This window comes from Clinocottus analis, unplaced genomic scaffold, assembly GCF_023055335.1.
Source record: "Clinocottus analis isolate CAN_PGR_092001 unplaced genomic scaffold, fCliAna1.0.p SCAF_9, whole genome shotgun sequence".
Classification (NCBI taxonomy): Eukaryota; Metazoa; Chordata; class Actinopteri; order Perciformes; family Cottidae; genus Clinocottus; species Clinocottus analis.
Genome location: NW_027176251.1, coordinates 20,859,775 through 20,879,622, shown reverse-complemented (window position 1 = coordinate 20,879,622; position 19,848 = coordinate 20,859,775). Strand labels below are relative to the sequence as shown.

The 19,848-nt window shown below is 46.5% G+C and overlaps 1 protein-coding gene across 1 annotated transcript; it reads right to left on the bottom strand.

Annotated features, from left to right (window-relative positions):
• Nucleotides 1-11,480: 11,480 nt before the first annotated feature.
• Nucleotides 11,481-14,742, bottom strand: id4 (inhibitor of DNA binding 4). Its single transcript, XM_068570714.1, has 3 exons — nt 14,052-14,742; nt 13,432-13,497; nt 11,481-12,779 (listed from the first exon to the last, which is right to left on the bottom strand). The coding sequence occupies exons 1-2, from the start codon at nt 14,439-14,441 to the stop codon at nt 13,450-13,452; spliced, it is 438 nt and encodes a 145-aa protein (XP_068426815.1). The 5' UTR covers nt 14,442-14,742; the 3' UTR covers nt 11,481-12,779; nt 13,432-13,449.
• Between the last annotated feature and the right edge of the window lie 5,106 nt (nt 14,743-19,848).

Sequence of the window (19,848 nt, the reverse complement as noted above, 5' to 3'; positions counted from 1 at the left end):
TCCTCACATAACTGCAGAGAAAATCTCCTGAGAAAGATTGCTGCCAGGCACAAACATGGAGGGCTAGGAGGTGAGGGAGGGAGCTCGGTGGTGGTGGTGTGTGGAGGGAGGTGGGGGGGCTTTCTTTTGTCCCGCCCCTCTTCCCCCCTCTCCTCTCTGCAGCTGTTTGTTCTCTTCCTGCTCGTGCCTTCACTCCCCGCTCCGCTTTGATAGCTTTCAGTGCACTCGACTGCATTGACTGCGGTCTTGGCAACCGCGAGGACGAATCAATTAAAGCGTCGGACTGATACAAGGTCTGCCCCTCCCCCGTTCAATAGTGAATAAGAGCAATTAAAAGCCGACTGTAGCACATGATGTGACAGTAATGGCCATAATGGATCGTCGTCAAGGTTCAGACGCCAGATAATGTTATTGTTTATCTTGATGATTGTTGTTGTTTATTCATAAGCCCCCCCTCTTGACAACACCGTACCCGAGCCTAAACGCAAACAGACTGTCTGTGATACCGAAAGCTGGCCATCTGTCCAATCAGGGAATCAAGTCAATAAGGGGAACCGGTTTGGGGGCGAGACCTGATCTGGAAGACATTAGCATGTGAATTAGTTGTTGACTGGGTGCCAAAGCCAGCAGCCTAATCGCTGCCAACGAGATGACAGCGCTCCCCTAATCGATGGCTTGATATCTGTGTGGCAGCATATGGAGGGATCACAGCGCAGGCTGTGCCGTTTCATTTTGATCCGGTTCCTGCTGAAATTCCACTCAGCTTGGGAGAGATTTTATTTTGGCAGCAGAAAACATTAAAGGAAAAGTGACATTTACTAAACACAGCAAATGACTTACATATAAATATTTAGATTATTCATATTGAGATGCTATCAAAGGAAGTGCCGCTCCACTCAGAGATGTGCTGAGCTTATTGTAGTGGTGGAAGAAGTAGTCAGATCTTTTACTGAAGTAAAGTGGTAATACATAAAAGTACACACAGTAAGGAGTAACAGATAAACACGTCTCAAAGGTTTTATGGCTCTATTTAGTGTAACACACGATGCTCTGGGTGCAGAGTGCATAAGGCAGAGTTGTTATGTTTAGCCTCTTCCAGAATGTGTGTGTTTAATAAAACCAATCAGCCAACTTTCCCCCGTGAAAGCAGGTGTGCCTGCAGTCTGATGTGAGATGGACCCTGGTGTGACCAGGTCTCCGTGCTGCTTCGACAGAGTCCACCACACTGGGAGGCTTTTATGTTGTGTCGGTCTGTTATTGATAAAAAACTGCATGTGGAGACACCCAAGGCTCAGATCCTGGACCCCTTACTTTTTACCCGCCAGGGTGATTACCTTCTCCTGCCCCGGTCCGCTCCACCTGTTCCCGTTGCCCCGCCTCCTCCCCGGTCTGTTGAGTCCGTCTGATGTTCCAGCAGCTTCTCCTCGTGGTCCCTCCGTCACTGGGCTTTAGACTCTGCATTTGAATAAAATCTGTTTTTACCAACACCGTGTCCTGAGTCCTGGTCGTGCATTTGGGTCCAATGTTGTGACGGTGGAGCGGCGGTCGTGACAGAAGAAGAGTTAAAGGTCCATGCAGAGCCTCAGTCGGCCACCACAAACCATGTCTTTTACTTAAACCTTTATTTCAAGAATTGCCTTAAAAATACTGCTGTTGATTTATAAAGTGCTGAAAGGAGCTCCGCTATGAACCTCCAGATCGCCTGGGACACGTCCTTGAACTTTATTTTTACAAAACCATATCAGACATAACTTATTAATCCAAGCAGTGTATTTCACAGTGTCTTTAAACATGTCTGAAGGGAATGTTTCAGGCACCAAATCTTCCCTATTCCCGTCTCTGCTCCAGTGCAGCAGATAACGCAGACAAATACAGAAGGCTGCAAATGCGATCAAATGTTTTCCTAATGAAATTGTAAGTGATCTATATCAAAACGCAAATCTGCGGCTAGATGCGCAATCTGTAAGAAACTGAAACATTTCAGTGCAGTGAAATATTTTTTTCCCATCTCCAAATACAATAGCAGTAATGCAGTTATTCAAGGTCTCCATTTGTCATTCCAGACTGCAATGTGATTTCTGTGTGGTTTGATGTAGTTTCCCCCTCCGGCAGTCGCTGAAATAAAATCCCCTATTTCTGACTCGGTATTCCCACTCAGAGACAATTCCGTCTGAGGGAATCTGATAGCTTACATTTGAGTCCCAGAAAGAATTTCCATGGCAAAATAATGTGGAACACCGACTCCTGTCATCTTGAATCAAGACAAACACACATGAAGCGACGTTTCCTCTTCCGTGACCTTGAATTAGCATCCATCCATTCATCCATCTATGGGGAGACTGCAGAGGAAGGCCATGCCGCTCTGGAACAAAGCCAGAGATAAGGTGATTTAGTCAAATTATGTGAACGCATTTATATGCATCCACATCCATCCACATCCATCTCTACATATCATATGGAAATGTCATGCAGTCCAGACTTAGAGAGGCAAGGCGAGACACTTTTACCAGCCCCATGCAATGCTTCTGCTTCATGACGCGTCTTTGCTCTGTCTGCAGTCAATCAGGCCAATAATGTCTGCTAGTGGAGGCCAATAATGTCTGCTAGTGGAGGCCGCTAATGTCTGCTAGTGGAGGCCAATAATGTCTGCTAGTGGAGGCCACTAATGTCTGCTAGTGGAGGCCACTATGTCTGCTAGTGGAGGCTGCTAATGTCTGCTAGTGGAGGCTGCTAATGTCTGCTAGTGGAGGCTGCTAATGTCTGCTAGAGGAGGCCAATAATGTCTGCTAGTGGAGGCTGCTAATGTCTGCTAGAGGAGGCCAATAATGTCTGCTAGTGGAGGCCGCTAATGTCTGCTAGAGGAGGCTGCTAATGTCTGCTAGAGGAGGCTGCTAATGTCTGCTAGAGGAGGCCGCTAATGTCTGCTAGTGGAGGCCGCTAATGTCTGCTAGTGGAGGCTGCTAATGTCTGCTAGAGGAGGCCAATAATGTCTGTTAGAGGAGGCCAATAATGTCTGCTAGTGGAGGCTGCTAATGTCTGCTAGAGGAGGCTGCTAATGTCTGCTAGTGGAGGCCAATAATGTCTGCTAGAGGAGGCCGCTAATGTCTGCTAGTGGAGGCCGCTAATGTCTGCTAGAGGAGGCCGCTAATGTCTGCTAGAGGAGGTCGCTAATATCTGCTAGAGGAGGCTGCTAATGTCTGCTAGTGGAGGCTGCTAATGTCTGCTAGTGGAGGCCGCTAATGTCTGCTAGTGGAGGCCACTATGTCTGCTAGTGAAGGCTGCTAATGTCTGCTAGAGGAGGCTGCTAATGTCTGCTAGTGGAGGCCGCTAATGTCTGCTAGAGGAGGCTGCTAATGTCTGCTAGTGAAGGCTGCTAATGTCTGCTAGTGAAGGCTGCTAATGTCTGCTAGTGGAGGACAATAATGTCTGCTAGTGGAGGCTGCTAATGTCTGCTAGAGGAGGCCAATAATGTCTGCTAGTGGAGGCCGCTAATGTCTGCTAGAGGAGGCTGCTAATGTCTGCTAGAGGAGGCTGCTAATGTCTGCTAGAGGAGGCCGCTAATGTCTGCTAGTGGAGGCCGCTAATGTCTGCTAGTGGAGGCTGCTAATGTCTGCTAGAGGAGGCCAATAATGTCTGTTAGAGGAGGCCAATAATGTCTGCTAGTGGAGGCTGCTAATGTCTGCTAGAGGAGGCTGCTAATGTCTGCTAGTGGAGGCCAATAATGTCTGCTAGAGGAGGCCGCTAATGTCTGCTAGTGGAGGCCGCTAATGTCTGCTAGAGGAGGCCGCTAATGTCTGCTAGAGGAGGTCGCTAATGTCTGCTAGAGGAGGCTGCTAATGTCTGCTAGTGGAGGCTGCTAATGTCTGCTAGTGGAGGCCGCTAATGTCTGCTAGTGGAGGCCACTATGTCTGCTAGTGGAGGCCGCTAATGTCTGCTAGAGGAGGCTGCTAATGTCTGCTAGTGAAGGCTGCTAATGTCTGCTAGTGAAGGCTGCTAATGTCTGCTAGTGGAGGCCAATAATGTCTGTTAGTGGAGGCCGCTAATATCGGTTTTGAGGGTGGATATCTTGTCTATATACATCTCTTGTCTTCTCCCTTCATCTTGACTTAACGTTCAGCAGCTTTTATGATGTAGGTCAGGAATTAGTACTCATGTAATATGCTGCCTATTACTTTATTTCTGCTATCTCTTATCGCCAGCATGTTTCCAGGCCGGACTTGAGTGATTCATCAACATTGGGCCTCTGGAGTCAGTGTACCCCGACTTGTTCTGGTTCAGGAGTTTATTTCAGAGATTCTGAGCATTTCAAAAGCCTCTCGAAGCTTTCACATGTCAACGTGGCGAAGGCTGAGCCGCGGTATGCAGCTAACGGCGCTAACCACAGAAACAGTGCTGACAGAGGTAACAGTGTTAACATGAGGGGGCGCTACACTTCCAAGAAGATGCTGCTATATGTACATACACACAAATTGGTTATCTTTTTGGTAATTGTGCTTTACAAAAATAATAATAGCATTGCCAGATGAGGTACTTGCATCTCTGCCCAACAGAGCACCTTTACAGCCGATACGATTTAACATCTATTCAAAAGAATATTAGCTGTGAAACTGAATTTTATGATTTTAAACCTCGTCAATCTCCGGCTGTGAATAATGTCGACAACTCCGCCTCTTTTGCCGTTCTGCTTTTACCGTAATAATCAGAAAAAGGATGCTGAAAAGCATCCTGCGATGGAGAGGCGTCGTCTTCTTCTGGAAGGCAGCGCGAGGAGCTAAGCCGCGTAAACTCAGCCTCATTAATTAAGCTCATTAGGTGAACAGGAACCTGTTGGACTGAGGCGGTTGGGGCCCTTCCGCTCCGGTGCAGCAGCGGTATTTAACTCGCCATATTGGCTGTCTGATGGCTGCACCTTGGGGTCATGTTGTGTGACATGGCTGTTGTCCCGGTGCCACCCCGACACACACAGATCCTTTAAGGGGCTTGGCAGACCCCTGCTCTCTAATCACTGTGCTCTCAGGGGGCGCAGCCATTCTCACTGCTCTTTGGAAAAAGCTTGGCATTTGTCTGAGATCTCATTTCTGTAATTCATCGCCCGTCTCCCGGGAGTCGCGGTTGGCACTGCCAAGTTCCCCCCCTCCCCCCTTCAATCCCTCACACACTCTCTACCCCTTTTCCTCCCCTCTTCCTCCATCGGCCTCCCCCCACGTTGTTGTTTGTTGTCGCCCTGAACGAGGGCCTCTCCTCTCCGCAGCTAAACTGCTGGGTGCGCGCACACTAACGCTCGTGTTGTGTTGAAGGCTCCGATCACACACACAAGTTGAGTGTGTGTCTCACGGAGGAACTGCAGAACGAGGTCCACACTTCCCCGCTCATATAGATAAAAAACAACATGAACATGCACACACGGCGCTAACAAAAAAATATTTACACGTCACATATTGCTCGTGTTATGGTTGTGGAACATATTGTGATTAATTAGGCATCAGTGAAAATGTACATCTGGACTTATTTTGAAAAGCAGGAGGGTAAAAACGGAAAGCCACTCATTGTTTTTCCTTCCATAAAGAGTTGCCATGTTGGAGATGTTCAGTCTGTTCTCTTGTGTTGCAGAGCTGTACAGGTGAACATTTTGTTTATGAGTAAACGGCTGTTGGGTGGCAGGCATCTTAAGCTAATAGCTGCTTTAAATAGCTGCAATTAGTGGGAAGCATGAGATATTTAATCACTCTAGACCAATTAGTCTGTAATCAAGTAGTGTCCAAGAGCGAGCACGTTTTGGTCCTCCGCTGTTCCTCGGCAGCGCCGCCATATATTTCTCTCTGCGCCGGGAAGAGCGGTGATTAACACGCGGGGATATCGGCCCCCGTGGAACGGCGTAATGTGGAGTTAAATCAGGGAGGGAGGGAGGCGAGACGCGACAGCCAAACCTGTTATTGCAGTTTAACATATGCAGAAGGTTAATTCAAGGCAGCGTCCCGCTCTTTATGAGTCGGCGTCACCGCGTCCCACAAATTTGTAGAATTAGAGCCGTGTGTTCTCTTCTGTGTGCAACGGGCCCGGAAATATACAACAACACATTGTCATCGCTTCTTTTCTCTCGGATCAGCGACGGGAGGGAAGAAGAAGAGGAGGAAGAGGAGGAAGAGGATGAAGAAGGCAGTCTCAGGAATGGCTAAATCTTGCTGCTAATTCTGGTTTGATGTTGTAAACCTCTACAAGAAGGTTCCTTTTAATGTGAGAAACTATAGAAAATAAATCTAGTCAATTTTAAAATGTCGTGCTCTTCAGCTTCAATAACACGTCTTCTTTCAGACGACTGCAGAAAACATAATAAATACACTTCAGTTGTATATTTTACTGCTATTAATTTCTCCCTAAATTCACAAAGAAATACCATTTGATAATACCTCATTTGAATATTTAAACATAACATTTTAAAACAGTTTTAAGACAAAATAAATTGTTTTAATTTTTATTTAATTCAATTGAATTTATTTTGTACATCCCAAAATCTCAAATGACTAAATGATCCTGGGAGGGTTTTACAGTCGGTACACGTTACATCCTCTGACCTTTGACCTTCACATCGGCTCAGGAACATCTCCCCACACAGAAAGAAACAGGAAGAAGCTTCATGGCGCAACAGAGGATCTCTCTGGAGGGACACGACCTCTGAGGACTCATTTCACGGTTCATATTCACATTTCTGCTGATTTACTCTTCATATACACGACACATACTTTGCATTTTGCACACTCTGTTGAAACTTAATTAATGTCCTTAAATACACACTGCACAGTTATTCCTATTCTATTGAGTATATACATTTTACAGATTTTGCACATTTTGCAAACTGTTTACATTTAATTTAATTTCCTTAATACACACTGCAGTTATTTGTATTATATTGTGTGTGTATATATATATATATATATATATATATATATATATATATATATATATATATATATATATATATATATATATATATATATATATAAATGTAGAATTTACAATATATATATATATATATATATATATATATATATAATATATATATATATATAAATGTAGAATTTACAATATATATATATATATATATATATATATATATAATATATATATATATATAAATGTAGAATTTACAATATATATATATATATATATATATATATATATATAATTTGTTTATGTATATATTTTAGATTTTGTAGACATCTATCATCCCTGTTCTTATTTTTTTTAATTTTGTGTGTTTAGTTTATTCCATTTGTTATCTGTAAAGTGTTGGGCGTTACTCTGACAACACATTTCCCATTGAGGATGATTAAAGTATCTATCTATCTATCTATCTATCTATCTATCTATATATATATATATATATATATATATATATATATATATATATATATATATATATATATATATATATATATATATATATATATATATGATAGTAAAACATGTTCTTCACCTGTCTTCATCATGATGTAATGTAACTAAACATTTCCTCTTCATTGTGCACATTTTACATTAAGCAATACTAAGATCATTTTTTTGTGCCTTAATTTTGTGCAATACTGTTATTATATTTTGTGCCTTATTTTAATTGATTTAGCATTGAGGTGTATTGTTATCCTGTGTGTTAGGAAGACCATGGAACAATATATCTGCTATCTGTGCATATGAAATATGAACATCTTAAGTCTTTAAAGGCCGTTTTCTCTCTGTGAGTTTGTTCTCTGACTCTAATCCAGAAATCTCCATTTATTAGTTATTATTAATAATATTCTGAAGATTTATGCAGAGGGGTTTGTTCATACATTATTCACAGGAACATTTAATCTTTAAACAATGGTGGGCGTTTATTACATTTGTTTTTGTGTGCTGACAGTATCTTATGCTTTATGAAGGAATTAAAAGAGATGTTAAAACCTTTGACTCTGAAATGACAACAAAACATTTTGAACCTTCATCACGTTCAGATTCATGTTCTGGAAATTATGAAAATTAATGCATATAAAACAACTTGTAAATTATTAAATATTAATCCTGATGTGAGTCATCAATGGAGGAAGTTTATGTTCTTCTGTTCACGAGGAAGGAGAACAACACACACACACACACACACACACACACACACACACACACCTGTGCAAACAGTGGCTCCGCCCCCTCTCCTCAGAGCCTGATAGGCTCAGGAGGCGTGTGGCGTCTCAGGGAGCACGTGACCTCATCGCTCCCTCGCCGGCTGCTCGGCGGTGGGAAGAGGAGCTCGTCGGTGGTTCGGGCCTCCTATCAGACAGGAAGTGATGCTTTCCCACGCGCTCCAGCAGGCAGGAAGGAGCTGAAGAAGCTCCCGCACAGGAGCAGCGAGACGACATATGCTGCACGAGGATAACAGGACCGCTGATGAATTATGTATCTGAGGACGACAGCCGCTTTGGGGCTGAGGAATGGAGAGCATTACACCTGCAGATCAGAGCTGCAGGAGAAGAGCCACTGGAACACTGAGGGACCACGTCAGGTGATGATCACATGTGCTGCCACCTGTAAATGCCAGCGTGCTGATTGGCTGCTGGAGCAACGCTCCACACGTCTTTACCAGGAAAAGTCATACTTCAGTTCTCCTAAACTCACCAAACCTTATTCCATCATGTCTCATTTGCATATTTTAACATGTCAAAACTATTATTACAATGGTTGTCCTCGAGTCAGTATTATTATTGTTATTTATTGTACCCTATTTAACATGTCTTTACAAAACATATCTTTTTAAATTCTTTAAATCAGACTAAACCTCCTCAGACTGCATTCCTGAATATATTCTGAAGCTTTTAAGATATAATTTATGCGACATTTTATTATTAAAAACATGCTGAAATTATACATAAATCGCATTTTATTATGAAAAACATGCTGAAATGACATTTTAAATTAGAGTGTCACAAGAGAAATACAAAATGCCCTCATGAAAACCTTCGACTTTATTATTTCAACAAATTATAACACACATTTTGAACCTTTACCCAATGATCAGAATTATTTTGAGTCAGTTTATGCAAATCAGCACATATTTGTTTAGAACATTTGCTTATGACCAAAAGAAAAAAGGAAATGTAAATAACTAAATGGGGAAGTTTGAAGGAGATATGTATTAGTTCATGTTTTACCAGAACCCAAATATGGTCATAATTTCAGTACATAAAGGTTGAAGTTACTGTTTGAAGGAGAGTTCATCTTCCTGAGCTCCAGAGTCTCAGTTCAAGAGCTTTTGGTTGAAATGTGATGTTTTCATGAAAGACTGACGGCTCTCCTCCAATCTCTCATCGCATCAGGAAGGCCAACTGTCAACCGGCCACCTGCGCCGTCCCACTGTCTCTCTTTCTCTTTTTTCATTCCTTTTATCTCTCTCTCTCTCTCACACACACACACACACACGCACAGACACACACACGCACACACACATTTCACATCACAAGGACGGCGCTTGTCAAGGACAGTGAGGCCTGACTCTCTGACTGTGGACTATAAACACACACAGGCTCGTCCTCAGATGGTCACCACCTCCACCTCTCCATATCTCCACCTCCACCTCCACCTCCACCTCTCCACCTCTCCGTCTCTCTGGTCCAAGCCGGTACCGTGACAGACTCAGCGGGCGGATGTGGGGACGGGTGATGGAGCGGCCTGATGAGCGCCGCTGAGACAGACCCCGTTATTAATGACAGCCGTCATTATTTAAGAAACGGTGATGAGGATACAGTTCAGAATAATTTGCATTTGGAAATCAGGAAAATTTATGAAGATGGATGCAGTTTTTTGGGGGGCTTTCCAGACACTTGAAAAGCGTCATAAACCATCGATATTATAATATAAATCAGTCTTTTCTTTTTAATCTATGGAACGTTCATTAGCTCCAGCTGCTTCTACTCAAACTCTCCCATAAACCCGATGAGGCCTCGAGTAAAGCAGGAGGCAGGTTTCCAGTTGTATTCAAACGTCTCCTCAACCCTCTGAGACGTGTCCTCAACCCTCTGAGACGTGTCCTCAACCTTCTGAAACGTGTCTTTACCCTCTGAGACGTGTCCTCAACCCTCTGAGACGTGTCCTCAACCTTCTGAAACGTGTCTTTACCCTCTGAGACGTGTCCTCAACCCTCTGAGACGTGTCCTCAACCCTCTGAGACGTCTCCTCAACCCTCTGAGACGTGTCCTCAACCCTCTGAGACGTGTCCTCAACCCTCTGAGACGTGTCCTCAACCCTCTGAGACGTGTCTTCAACCCTCTGAGACGTGTCCTCAACCTTCTGAGACGTGTCCTCAACCCTCTGAGACGTGTCCTCAACCCTCTGAGACGTGTCCTCAACCCTCTGAGACGTGTCCTCAACCCACTGAGACGTCTCCTCAACCCTCTGAGACGTCTCCTCAACCCTCTGAGACGTCTCCTCAACCCTCTGAGACGTGTCTTTACCCTCTGAGACGTGTCTTCAACCCTCTGAGACGTGTCTTTAACCCTATGAGACGTGTCTTTACCCTCTGAGACGTGTCTTTAACCCTATGAGACGTGTCTTTACCCTCTGAGACGTGTCTTTAACCCTATGAGACGTGTCTTTACCCTCTGAGACGTGTCCTCAACCCTCTGAGACGTGTCTTCAACCCTCTGAGACGTGTCTTCAACCCTCTGAGACGTGTCTTCAACCCTCTGAGCGGACGTGTCCTCCAGAACCCGTCTGGCAGCTTCTTTAAATCTTTTTTGTTCTTAGTTGCTTGTTGGTATCTTTGTTTGATGAGTTCAATGTGTCTCTTGTTTCGGGGCGGCGCTTTGTAACTACTCTGAAAGCTGGGACAAATAAAGATGGATTAAATTAAAGCCCACGAAACAAAAGGCTTCATCCCTGAATCCTGTCCAACCGGTTCAGGACCTGGAGCATCGTCTTCATCACGTTTACTCTCCATGAGCCTCTCTCGCTGCTCCAGGATGCTGAGGAGGAGGGATGGGCCATACTGATAATTATTAACTCAATTACATAACCATGCTGACAAATTCTTAGACTTTTGTTTTTCAAAATAATGGTCTTATTCAAAAGAATAAAAGATCATATATACAGCCATAAATATAGTATAATGATTTAATTAAGACCCTGCTTAGAACTTTCTGGGTGTGTTGATCTAAAATGATGACTCGTTGTTAAATATGAATAAAAAATACAAAAATTATATATATATATATATATGTATATATATGTTGATATATTCTGAGTCACATGACTCGACGTGTCGGGCGGCTTTGGCCCCAACGAGATGCACCGGATCGGAAGTCATGCAGTTACCCGCGTTTGGATTCATATCAATATTTTACCGATATATTTTGAATTAATAAACACCCAAATGAGCAGCTCGAGAGCGTCGCGCCCCCTCCCTCCTCTGTTCTTTGGCGGTTGGACATTACAACCGAGACAAAACTGGAGACGACACACAATTCTTCCTGGAAACTTTAATTGTTTTTGACAACTCCTCACGAGCCGGTGAAGGTCACGTCAACAGTGCAGCCGACACAAATGTACAAGAGCCCTCTCTCGCCGGCCGGAGGGCGGTGAGGTAAAGTCGGCGTTCGATGTCACATGAAAAATAAAAGGCGTCTTTCTCTTTCTCTCTGCGTCACGTCTCGAGACACCGCCCGGCTGCTCGCTGTCCAGAAGGAGTCCGTTAATGTTCACATGTTTCATCACTTCATAACCAGAGCTGGATGGTTTCAGGGCGTCAGTGGTTAACTCCTCGAGGAGAAGCACAAAGAGAGGCTCTTGTGAAAGGTGTCGCCACACGGCTCACCGACTGAAGGCCCTAACGCTCAACATTTCTTTTCTTCTTCTTTTTTTTTTTAACAAAGAGTGCAATGTAACAGAATCAATACAAAAAAAATTCAAAGAAATCAGCAGAGCGAACCTGGCGCTCCGAGCGGGTCAAAGTCGTCAAAGTTAATGAGTACAAAACAATTCAAGAGAAAGCCGCAGAGAGAACTTAAAGAAGTTGAGTTCATTCAACGTCTCCGCAGGGAGCCGACATGCTACATACCAACGAGTCCAAACAAAACACTGCAGTTATAAGTGATGTCATCATGAGGACACGATCAGAGAGCAGAACATCCACCAAGAGACTCAAAAGGTCAAAACACCATATTTACATAACGACAAACAAAAGAAAGGTTTTAATAAAAATATCTTATAATTACAATAGTCTATTTGAGCATATACGTCTTCCTTCCACATACTTTATAGAACATTTGTGTCTCTATATATGTACATTCTTAATCGTCTCGAATGGGAAATCCTTCTTTACAATATCAAACATTTACAGCTCAGGGGATGACGCCCCGTTCAACACAAATCATCTATTTGAAACAATAGATGTCCAAAACATGTACAACCTTTTTCTTTTTTAAGCAGTTTAGTAAAGCTTTAAACTGGAGTCCTTCTTAGTTATTCTTTAAGCACATTCACAGACATGTGACTCCACCAAGAAGCTCTCCGGCGTGTCTGCGCTCTAATGGGAGAAGACTTCAGGTGACCGGAGACGTCTACACACTGACTCCCTTGTTCGATGCAACCAAACAAAACATTAAAAAAAGCTGAAATGAGTGGTGATTTATTTGGGTTGAACTCCTCCCGGCGTTTTATTAGTATTATTTTTTCCGAATCCCCTCGTGATCGGTGCCTCCAGTTTGGGGGAGTCCCTGGTGAAGCTTTGTGGGCTTTGGAGCGGCTCTGTGCGGCCTACACACCTGTGGAGGGGGTGAATAGCGGGGTGGGAAGAGGAGGAGGAAGAAGAGGAAGAGGAGGAGAGGGGTGGTGAGCTGCTGAGCTCCAGACTGACTGACGCCACGGACAAAACACAAGGCCATGCTTGATCAACAACCCAAAACAAACCAGGTCAAACAACAAGCGCACACACACACACACACACACACACACACACACACACACACACACACACAAACACACACACACACACACACACACACACTGAGCTTTTTAGGCCTTATCCAGGTGTGTTTAGACTCAGTGCTATAAATCAGCAGCTTGAAAAGGACTGAGAGGGACAGACAGCGAGAGAGGAAGGTGTGTGTGTGTGTGTGTGTGCGTGTGTGTGTGTGTGTGTGTGTGTGTGTGAAAGAGGGCAAGCTGAGGTTTTAACCCTCTTCTTGCTCCACACTGACAGTTATTGCGCATGCAGCAGCTGCTCTGAGGTCGTGTTCCTCATTATTTGTCCTCTTCGCGCTGAGAGAACGTGAACCTACAAGAACCCACTAACTGTGGTTCTCTACTGGGAGCCAGCATTTTTAAAAATAATAAGCCAAACTTTTATAATAATATAATAATGAAATAAAAAAACCACATTTCAAATAATAAAGATGTAATTGTAAGTCAACTCACCAGTGCAGTGTTTGTGTCTCAGCGGCATAAAATAGAGTCCTCCGGCTTCTTGACTATTGATGTCCTCTACAAGAAGGAGGAGGAGAAGAAGAAAGAAAGGTGTCAGCGCATACAGAATAAATAAAGATATTCATTTAAAGGCAGAGGCCTCCAGCCCGCACAGTAAATGACATGCAGCCGAGCGGCGCGCTATCTCCCGTAATAAATGCTCTTATGAATAACAAATTGGCCTCATTGTGCGCAGTGGAGTGGGCTGCGGGCTGAGGTGCTTCAGCAGCCGGGTGAGCCGGGCCTCTGACACGCTCTGCCATTATCATGCAAATTGTAAAAGCTCGCAATCAAGTGCGCAATCGAACCCACGGCACATGCGTTTTGTTTTGTTATTTTACGCACGATTTTTCAAGGTTGTGCTGTGAGGTGTGTGCTGTTTATCCCACCCCCCATACACACACGCACACACACACACACACACACGCACGCATTGGAAGGACAATGACACATAACGGGCATGACGCGCTTTGTCTGCCTGGCGGTGCGCGGCGGTTTGGCACGCGGACCCGTCGGGGTCCGGATCGAGTCCCCGGTGTGAACCGAGCAGCGCGGGAGGAGCAGCTTCTTACCGGGTGGTGCTCGACGTTCAGCGCCGTCAGCGGCGCGCGGCTCGGGGTGGAGGCCGGGGGAGAGCAGGTCCCGGTCCCGGTCCCGGTCCGCTGTGGCTGCTGCTTGTGGAGCGATGGGTGCGTCTCCAGAGCCAGCTGCAGGTCCAGGATGTAGTCTATGACGTGCTGGAGGATCTCCACTTTGCTGACTTTCTTATCCTGCGGGATGGTGGGCACCAGGCGCTTCAGCCGGCTGTAGCAGTCGTTCATGTCGTACTGCAGGCAGAACAGGTCCTCCTCCTCCGGCCGGCAGCGGCCGATGTTCAGGCTCTGCTTCGACAGATAGTGCAGCGACAGCGGGCTGCCGCCGGAGGACGAGTCCTGGGGGGGCACCGGGGCAACAGCCTTCATCTTGGAGAAGCGGGGCGCGGAGACAGCGAGGGGAGAAACAGGGCTCTGGTAGCGGGGAGGGTTAGAGACAAAAGCTACTGAGCAAACAGCTGCAATGAGCAAAGGGAGTAAAAAAAACGAGCGGAAGGCGGAACCGTCGTCTTGTCAACACATCCCGCGGAGCCGCGCAGCTCCTCGTCCTTCAGCAGCTCGGTGTGGAGGCAGCGAGCTGATCCCGACATTTATAGAGAGAGGGAGGCGCCAAGCCGACGGCTGACAGCGGGGAGAGGAGCCGGTCAATCACCGGCAGCCCGCTGCCCACCGACCCGACCGGGAGCCGAGGGAAGGGCGTGTCTCTCCTGCGCGCGCTGCGGTGGGCTGCCTGTTGGCAGGAGGTGCGTGTGTATGTGTATGTGCGTGCGCGCGCGTGAGTGTGCGTGTGTGTGTGAGTGTGTAAGAGAGAGAGAAGGAGGCGATTTAAAACAGTTGCGCATTACCACCGCTGCACAAAGAAGAGACAAGTCTCGAGTATCTTTTACGTCCAGCCTCGCAGGAGGCCTCTCATGGAAGATAATATGTGTATAATATGTATATAATAATAATATAATATTTATATCTATATTTAATTATTTTTTATAGTATTTAACGTCGTGTCGCGGAGGCGTAATTACGCGCGGCCTCGCGTGTATCGACCCCCTTCCCCGTGGCAGAGGATCCAGAGCCGAAAGCAGCGGATTAAAGTCGCTTTACCTTCAGAAATTAATTCAAAACGACACCAGACAATCAAATTAACTTCTCACTGAATAAATACAATTCCCCCCAAAAAGATAATAATACTCCAAATGATCTTCGGACATGCAGGACAGATGTAAATAAATGTAATAAATATCGGCTTCATATTAATGTCATATTATCTCATGCGCGCCTGCTGCATCCACGAGGAGCAGCTCCGATGTGCAGCTTCACAAGAGAAACAAAGTGGATCCAGCTCGCTGTCACCTCGGATTGAACAAACTGTCGTTATGACTTCATGTAACAAAACATTGTGGCTCTCGTGGCGCGGGTCGCAGCTCTACGGGAGCCGGGTCGGGCCAGTCTTCCTCCCTCCTCCAGCTGTGTGTTGTGTACATTCCTGCACCTCTGCGGCCGCGTCGCGCGCTGCTCCTCTCGCTGCCCCGCCGGGCAGACGGCCTGGCGCCTCACGGACAGCTCCTCCATTCACACACGGGCTCCTCTGCTCTGCCTTTTCTTTCTCTCTTTCTTCCCTTCTTTATTTCTTGTCAGGAATGTTGCCAAGACAACAGGAAGCTACACTCCAGCTTCAATTCAGCATCAACTCTGAGTGTTTTTCCGCGCAGGAATCCTACAGGGGCCCCTGAGGTCCGACTCCAGCGGGGAGGACACCCACCGCAGTGCCTCTTTGGAGGGTTAATGTCCCACAACTTTATGGGAACCACCACAGTCTCTTCCGTCATGAATATTGAAAGGCTTAAATGCTTTAAATGGGTATTTTTCCCGTCGCCCTCTTCCTCTGTGTTTCTGTTGCCATGGGAAGTGACTGCTCTGCTCAGTAATGTGCTGCAACAATGTTTGGTTCAGGGAAACTTCAAAGGGGTCACTGGTATGAGTCGGCGATGGTAGTAGCCTTTCCCGCTGGTGACGCGATGCGTGACCTCTCGCCCACGATGAGCACTTTGAGACGGCCGGACCTGAGCTGGACCGCTGTCCTGTTGGGCCTGAGGGGGACTGCCGTCCTGTTGGACCTGAGGGGGACTGCCGTCCTGTTGGACCTGAGGGGGACTGCCGTCCTGTTGGGCCTGAGGGGGACCGCTGTCCTGTTGGACCTGAGCTGGACCGCTGTCCTGTTAGTCCTGAGGGGGACCGCTGTCCTGTTGGTCCTGAATGGGACCGCTGTCCTGTTGGACCTGAAGGGGACCGCTGTCCTGTTGGGCCTGAGGAAGACCGCTGTCCTAGGGACCGCTGTCCGGTTGGGCCTGAAGGGGACCGCTGTCCGGTTGGGCCTGAGCTGGACCGCTGTCCTGTTGGGCCTTAGGAGGACCGCTGTCCTGTTGGACCTGAAAGGGACCGCTGTCCTGTTGGACCTGAGCTGGACCGCTGTTCTGTTGGATTGAGCGATGACTCACAAACGCTTATGATTTGACCTTTTATGTCCAAAGCAAAACAGAGAATTGGAGATTCCATGCAGTCAAATTCAACTTTAGTGAAGTTTGGAGGCTGGTTGTAAATAGCAAACGACCTTCACCGACCTCTTCTCACTCCTTCACCGACCCACGCACAGAGGCATCCTTCAGCAACTAACTGAACTAAGTGATGCAAACCCACCTGCGTGAGTACCAAGCCCTCAGAGGTGTCCTGGTGTTGAGAGGGAGAGGAGGTCGCCATGGACCGTCGGGTCAGACCAACAAGACCGCTGTTTGTGTCTGTGCACAACTCGGAGCTCCTCTTATCAATATCTGCTTTTCCACATGACTGAATAATAATATATACATGACGTTGTCTCGTGTGTTTAGTTGGAGGCGCTCAGCTGTTCAGAGAGTCAAGCAAATGCGCGCTGCACGTTTTGATAATAAATGACATTAAAAAGTACAACCAAAAAGCACAAGTTGCGTCGGGGCTAATCAATACTACGGTCTTGAATTATTTAGCACCGGGGCATTTGATACCAGGTGTTGGAACGCATCAATACCTTCAGATAACATACAACTTGAATGGTTCTCACTATTAATAATACTTTGATTTGATATAGTGCTTTACTAAGTACTCAAAGAGGCTTTGCAGAGGGCAGAGACAAAGAGAACAAAACAAAAAATAGAAAGTCAAAGGATCAAACAAACAATCAAACAGAACATTTTTGGTACAAATGAAACCTGGACAAGCAGTGCAGAATGAGTCATGATGTGAAGGGTAGGGAGCAGAGGTCAACAGGTGAAGGGTAGGGAGCAGGGGTCAACAGGTGAAGGGTAGGGAGCAGGGGTCAACAGGTGAAGGGTAGGGAGCAGGGGTCAACAGGTGAAGGGTAGGAAGCAGGAGTTAACAGGTGAAGGGTAGGGAGCAGGGGTTAACAAGTGAAGGGTAGGGAGCAGGGGTCAACAGGTGAAGGGTAGGGAGCAGGGGTCAACAGGTGAAGGGTAGGGAGCAGGGGTCAACAGGTGAAGGGTAGGGAGCAGGGGTCAACAGGTGAAGGGAGCAGGGGTCAACAGGTGAAGGGTAGGGAGCAGGGGTCAACAGGTGAAGGGTAGCGAGCAGGGGTCAACAGGTGAAGGGTAGGGAGCAGGGGTCAACAGGTGAAGGGTAGCGAGCAGGGGTCAACAGGTGAAGGGTAGGGAGCAGGGGTCAACAGGTGAAGGGTAGGGAGCAGGGGTCAACAGGTGAAGGGAGCAGGGGTCAACAGGTGAAGGGAGCAGGGGTCAACAGGTGAAGGGTAGGGAGCAGGGGTTAGCAGGTGAAGGGTAGGAAGCAGGGGTCAACAGGTGAAGGGAGCAGGGGTCAACAGGTGAAGGTTAGGGAGCAGGGGTTATTAGGTGAAGGGTAGGAAGCAGGGGTTAACAAGTGAAGGGTAGGGAGCAGGGGTCAACAGGTGAAGGCTAGGGAGCAGGGGTTAACAGGTGAAAGCGAGTTTGTACAGGTGTGTGTTGAGGGCTTGCTGAGAGCCTGACGGATGTGGATGGAGGGCTTGTGGCTGCTGGAGAAAGATGTCGGACTCCGTGGACGACAACCCGCTCCAAATGGCTTTTTAAGAAAAACATGGTGAATCTTAGTTTTGGTTGATTTTACACTGAAAAAAAGATAGTTATGAATGTTATACTGAATATCTGCCAATAAACCCCCTCGACGGTACACACTGTCCCTAACTCTTGGCTGGAAGTGCAGCCGATTTGTGTGACCGGGCCTTGATGGAACCTCTCTCTCCTTTTGGGCTCCACACAAGGTTATTCTAATCAACTAATGTGTGTGTGTGTGTGTCTGTGTGTGTGGTGTGTGTTGGCAGGAATGTAAACAAGGTGCACTTTGACTCTTTGTGCTCGGTAACCTTGTTATAATTCTATTATTGTCCGTCTTCAGCCCTGCACCCAGTCAATGACTCACACATCGCCCTCAAGTGTAACACCAGCAATAATTCAAAGTTAGTGGGAACAAAGGAGGGACACATGAGTGTGTATTATCTTTGTGTGTGTGTGTATGTGTGTGTGTTTGCTTTCTCTTGCTTCCTTTGCATGTACTTCCCTAATTGTGGCCCTTCTGGCTCCACTTCCCTAAAGGTTTATAGCGGCGCTGACTGGGGACCGGAGCCAGGTAACTAGAGACTCGTTACTAGATAAGCCTGAGGGGTGAGAGCTCTGTTTGTTGTGGCTACACGGCGTGCCCAGACGGGGATCAGGCCACCGACTCAAACCAGTCGAACTCGGCCACACGTGTGCGGTTCGGTCACTGGAGGAAGTCTCGCGTTCAGTGTTGGAAATCTTTAGCGGTGAGTTCACGCTGCGGCAACCTCAAGCAAAGTGGAAGTTGCACGACGGCTGCGTTTGTGCAAGACGTTTCTCTCTCTCACACACACACACACACACACACACACACACACACACACACACACACCATGGCATTTAGATCATTGGACGTTATTGAGCAGGTTTATTTTTTAGTTTATTTTTTCTTTATTGTTTGGCTTTGTGAGGATCACGATTGTGATTTTTTAACATTAACCTGTATTATTTATAGGTAAAAAAGCAGAAGAAACACGAAAAGAAGCCATACTTTAAAAGAAAAGTGTAACCAAAGGAGGGATTCAAAGAGACTCATTAGCCACAAAGATGCTGAGCTGGTTCCCAGTGAGGATGCCAGCAGGAAGGAGGTGACAGGAATGCTTTTAAAAAAGACGTGGAGACTCTCGTGATCCAGTTCAAACTTTGTGGTTATTTGTATTTTCACTTATTATTTTTTAAGTTGTGTCTTGTCTCGGTGGTTGTTTTGTGTCGTTGTTTTGTGTTGTATTGGGGTTGTGATGGTTCTCTTTGTGGCAGTTTATTGTTGTATCTTTTGGTGACTGGATCAGTTCTAGTTCTTTTAGCTTGTAGATGATCTAACCCGTGTTTGATCCCCTCGTCTTCCATCTCAGGCGCCTTCACGGCCTCTGAAACGCCACCAAACAGCTCGCTCTCAGGAACTTCCCCCTTGACTCCTGAAGTGGTCTCAGTGCAGACGGCCATGTGACCGTGGTGTTGACGGTGGCGGCGCTCAGCGTGTCCGTGACCTCCTGCTGCCGGCTCCGTGCGGTGGAGCCGGGCGCGGTGACTCTGCGTCTCCGAGCGGCGCACCCTGCACAACAGTCCCCGATCACTCAAAGTGCAGCGGACATTTGCATGCACTGTTTTTACTATTCATCAGACGCAGGAGGCTGCTCGTATCTCCT

Bases quoted from the DNA above. Each gene is read 5' to 3' on its own strand.
- id4 (XM_068570714.1), bottom strand. From the start codon at position 14,441: ATGAAGGCTGTTGCCCCGGTGCCCCCCCAGGACTCGTCCTCCGGCGGC. The intron at 13,498-14,051 runs GTAAGAAGCTGC...TCCTTCTTGTAG, and splicing joins TGAACGTCGAGCACCACCCG to AGGACATCAATAGTCAAGAA.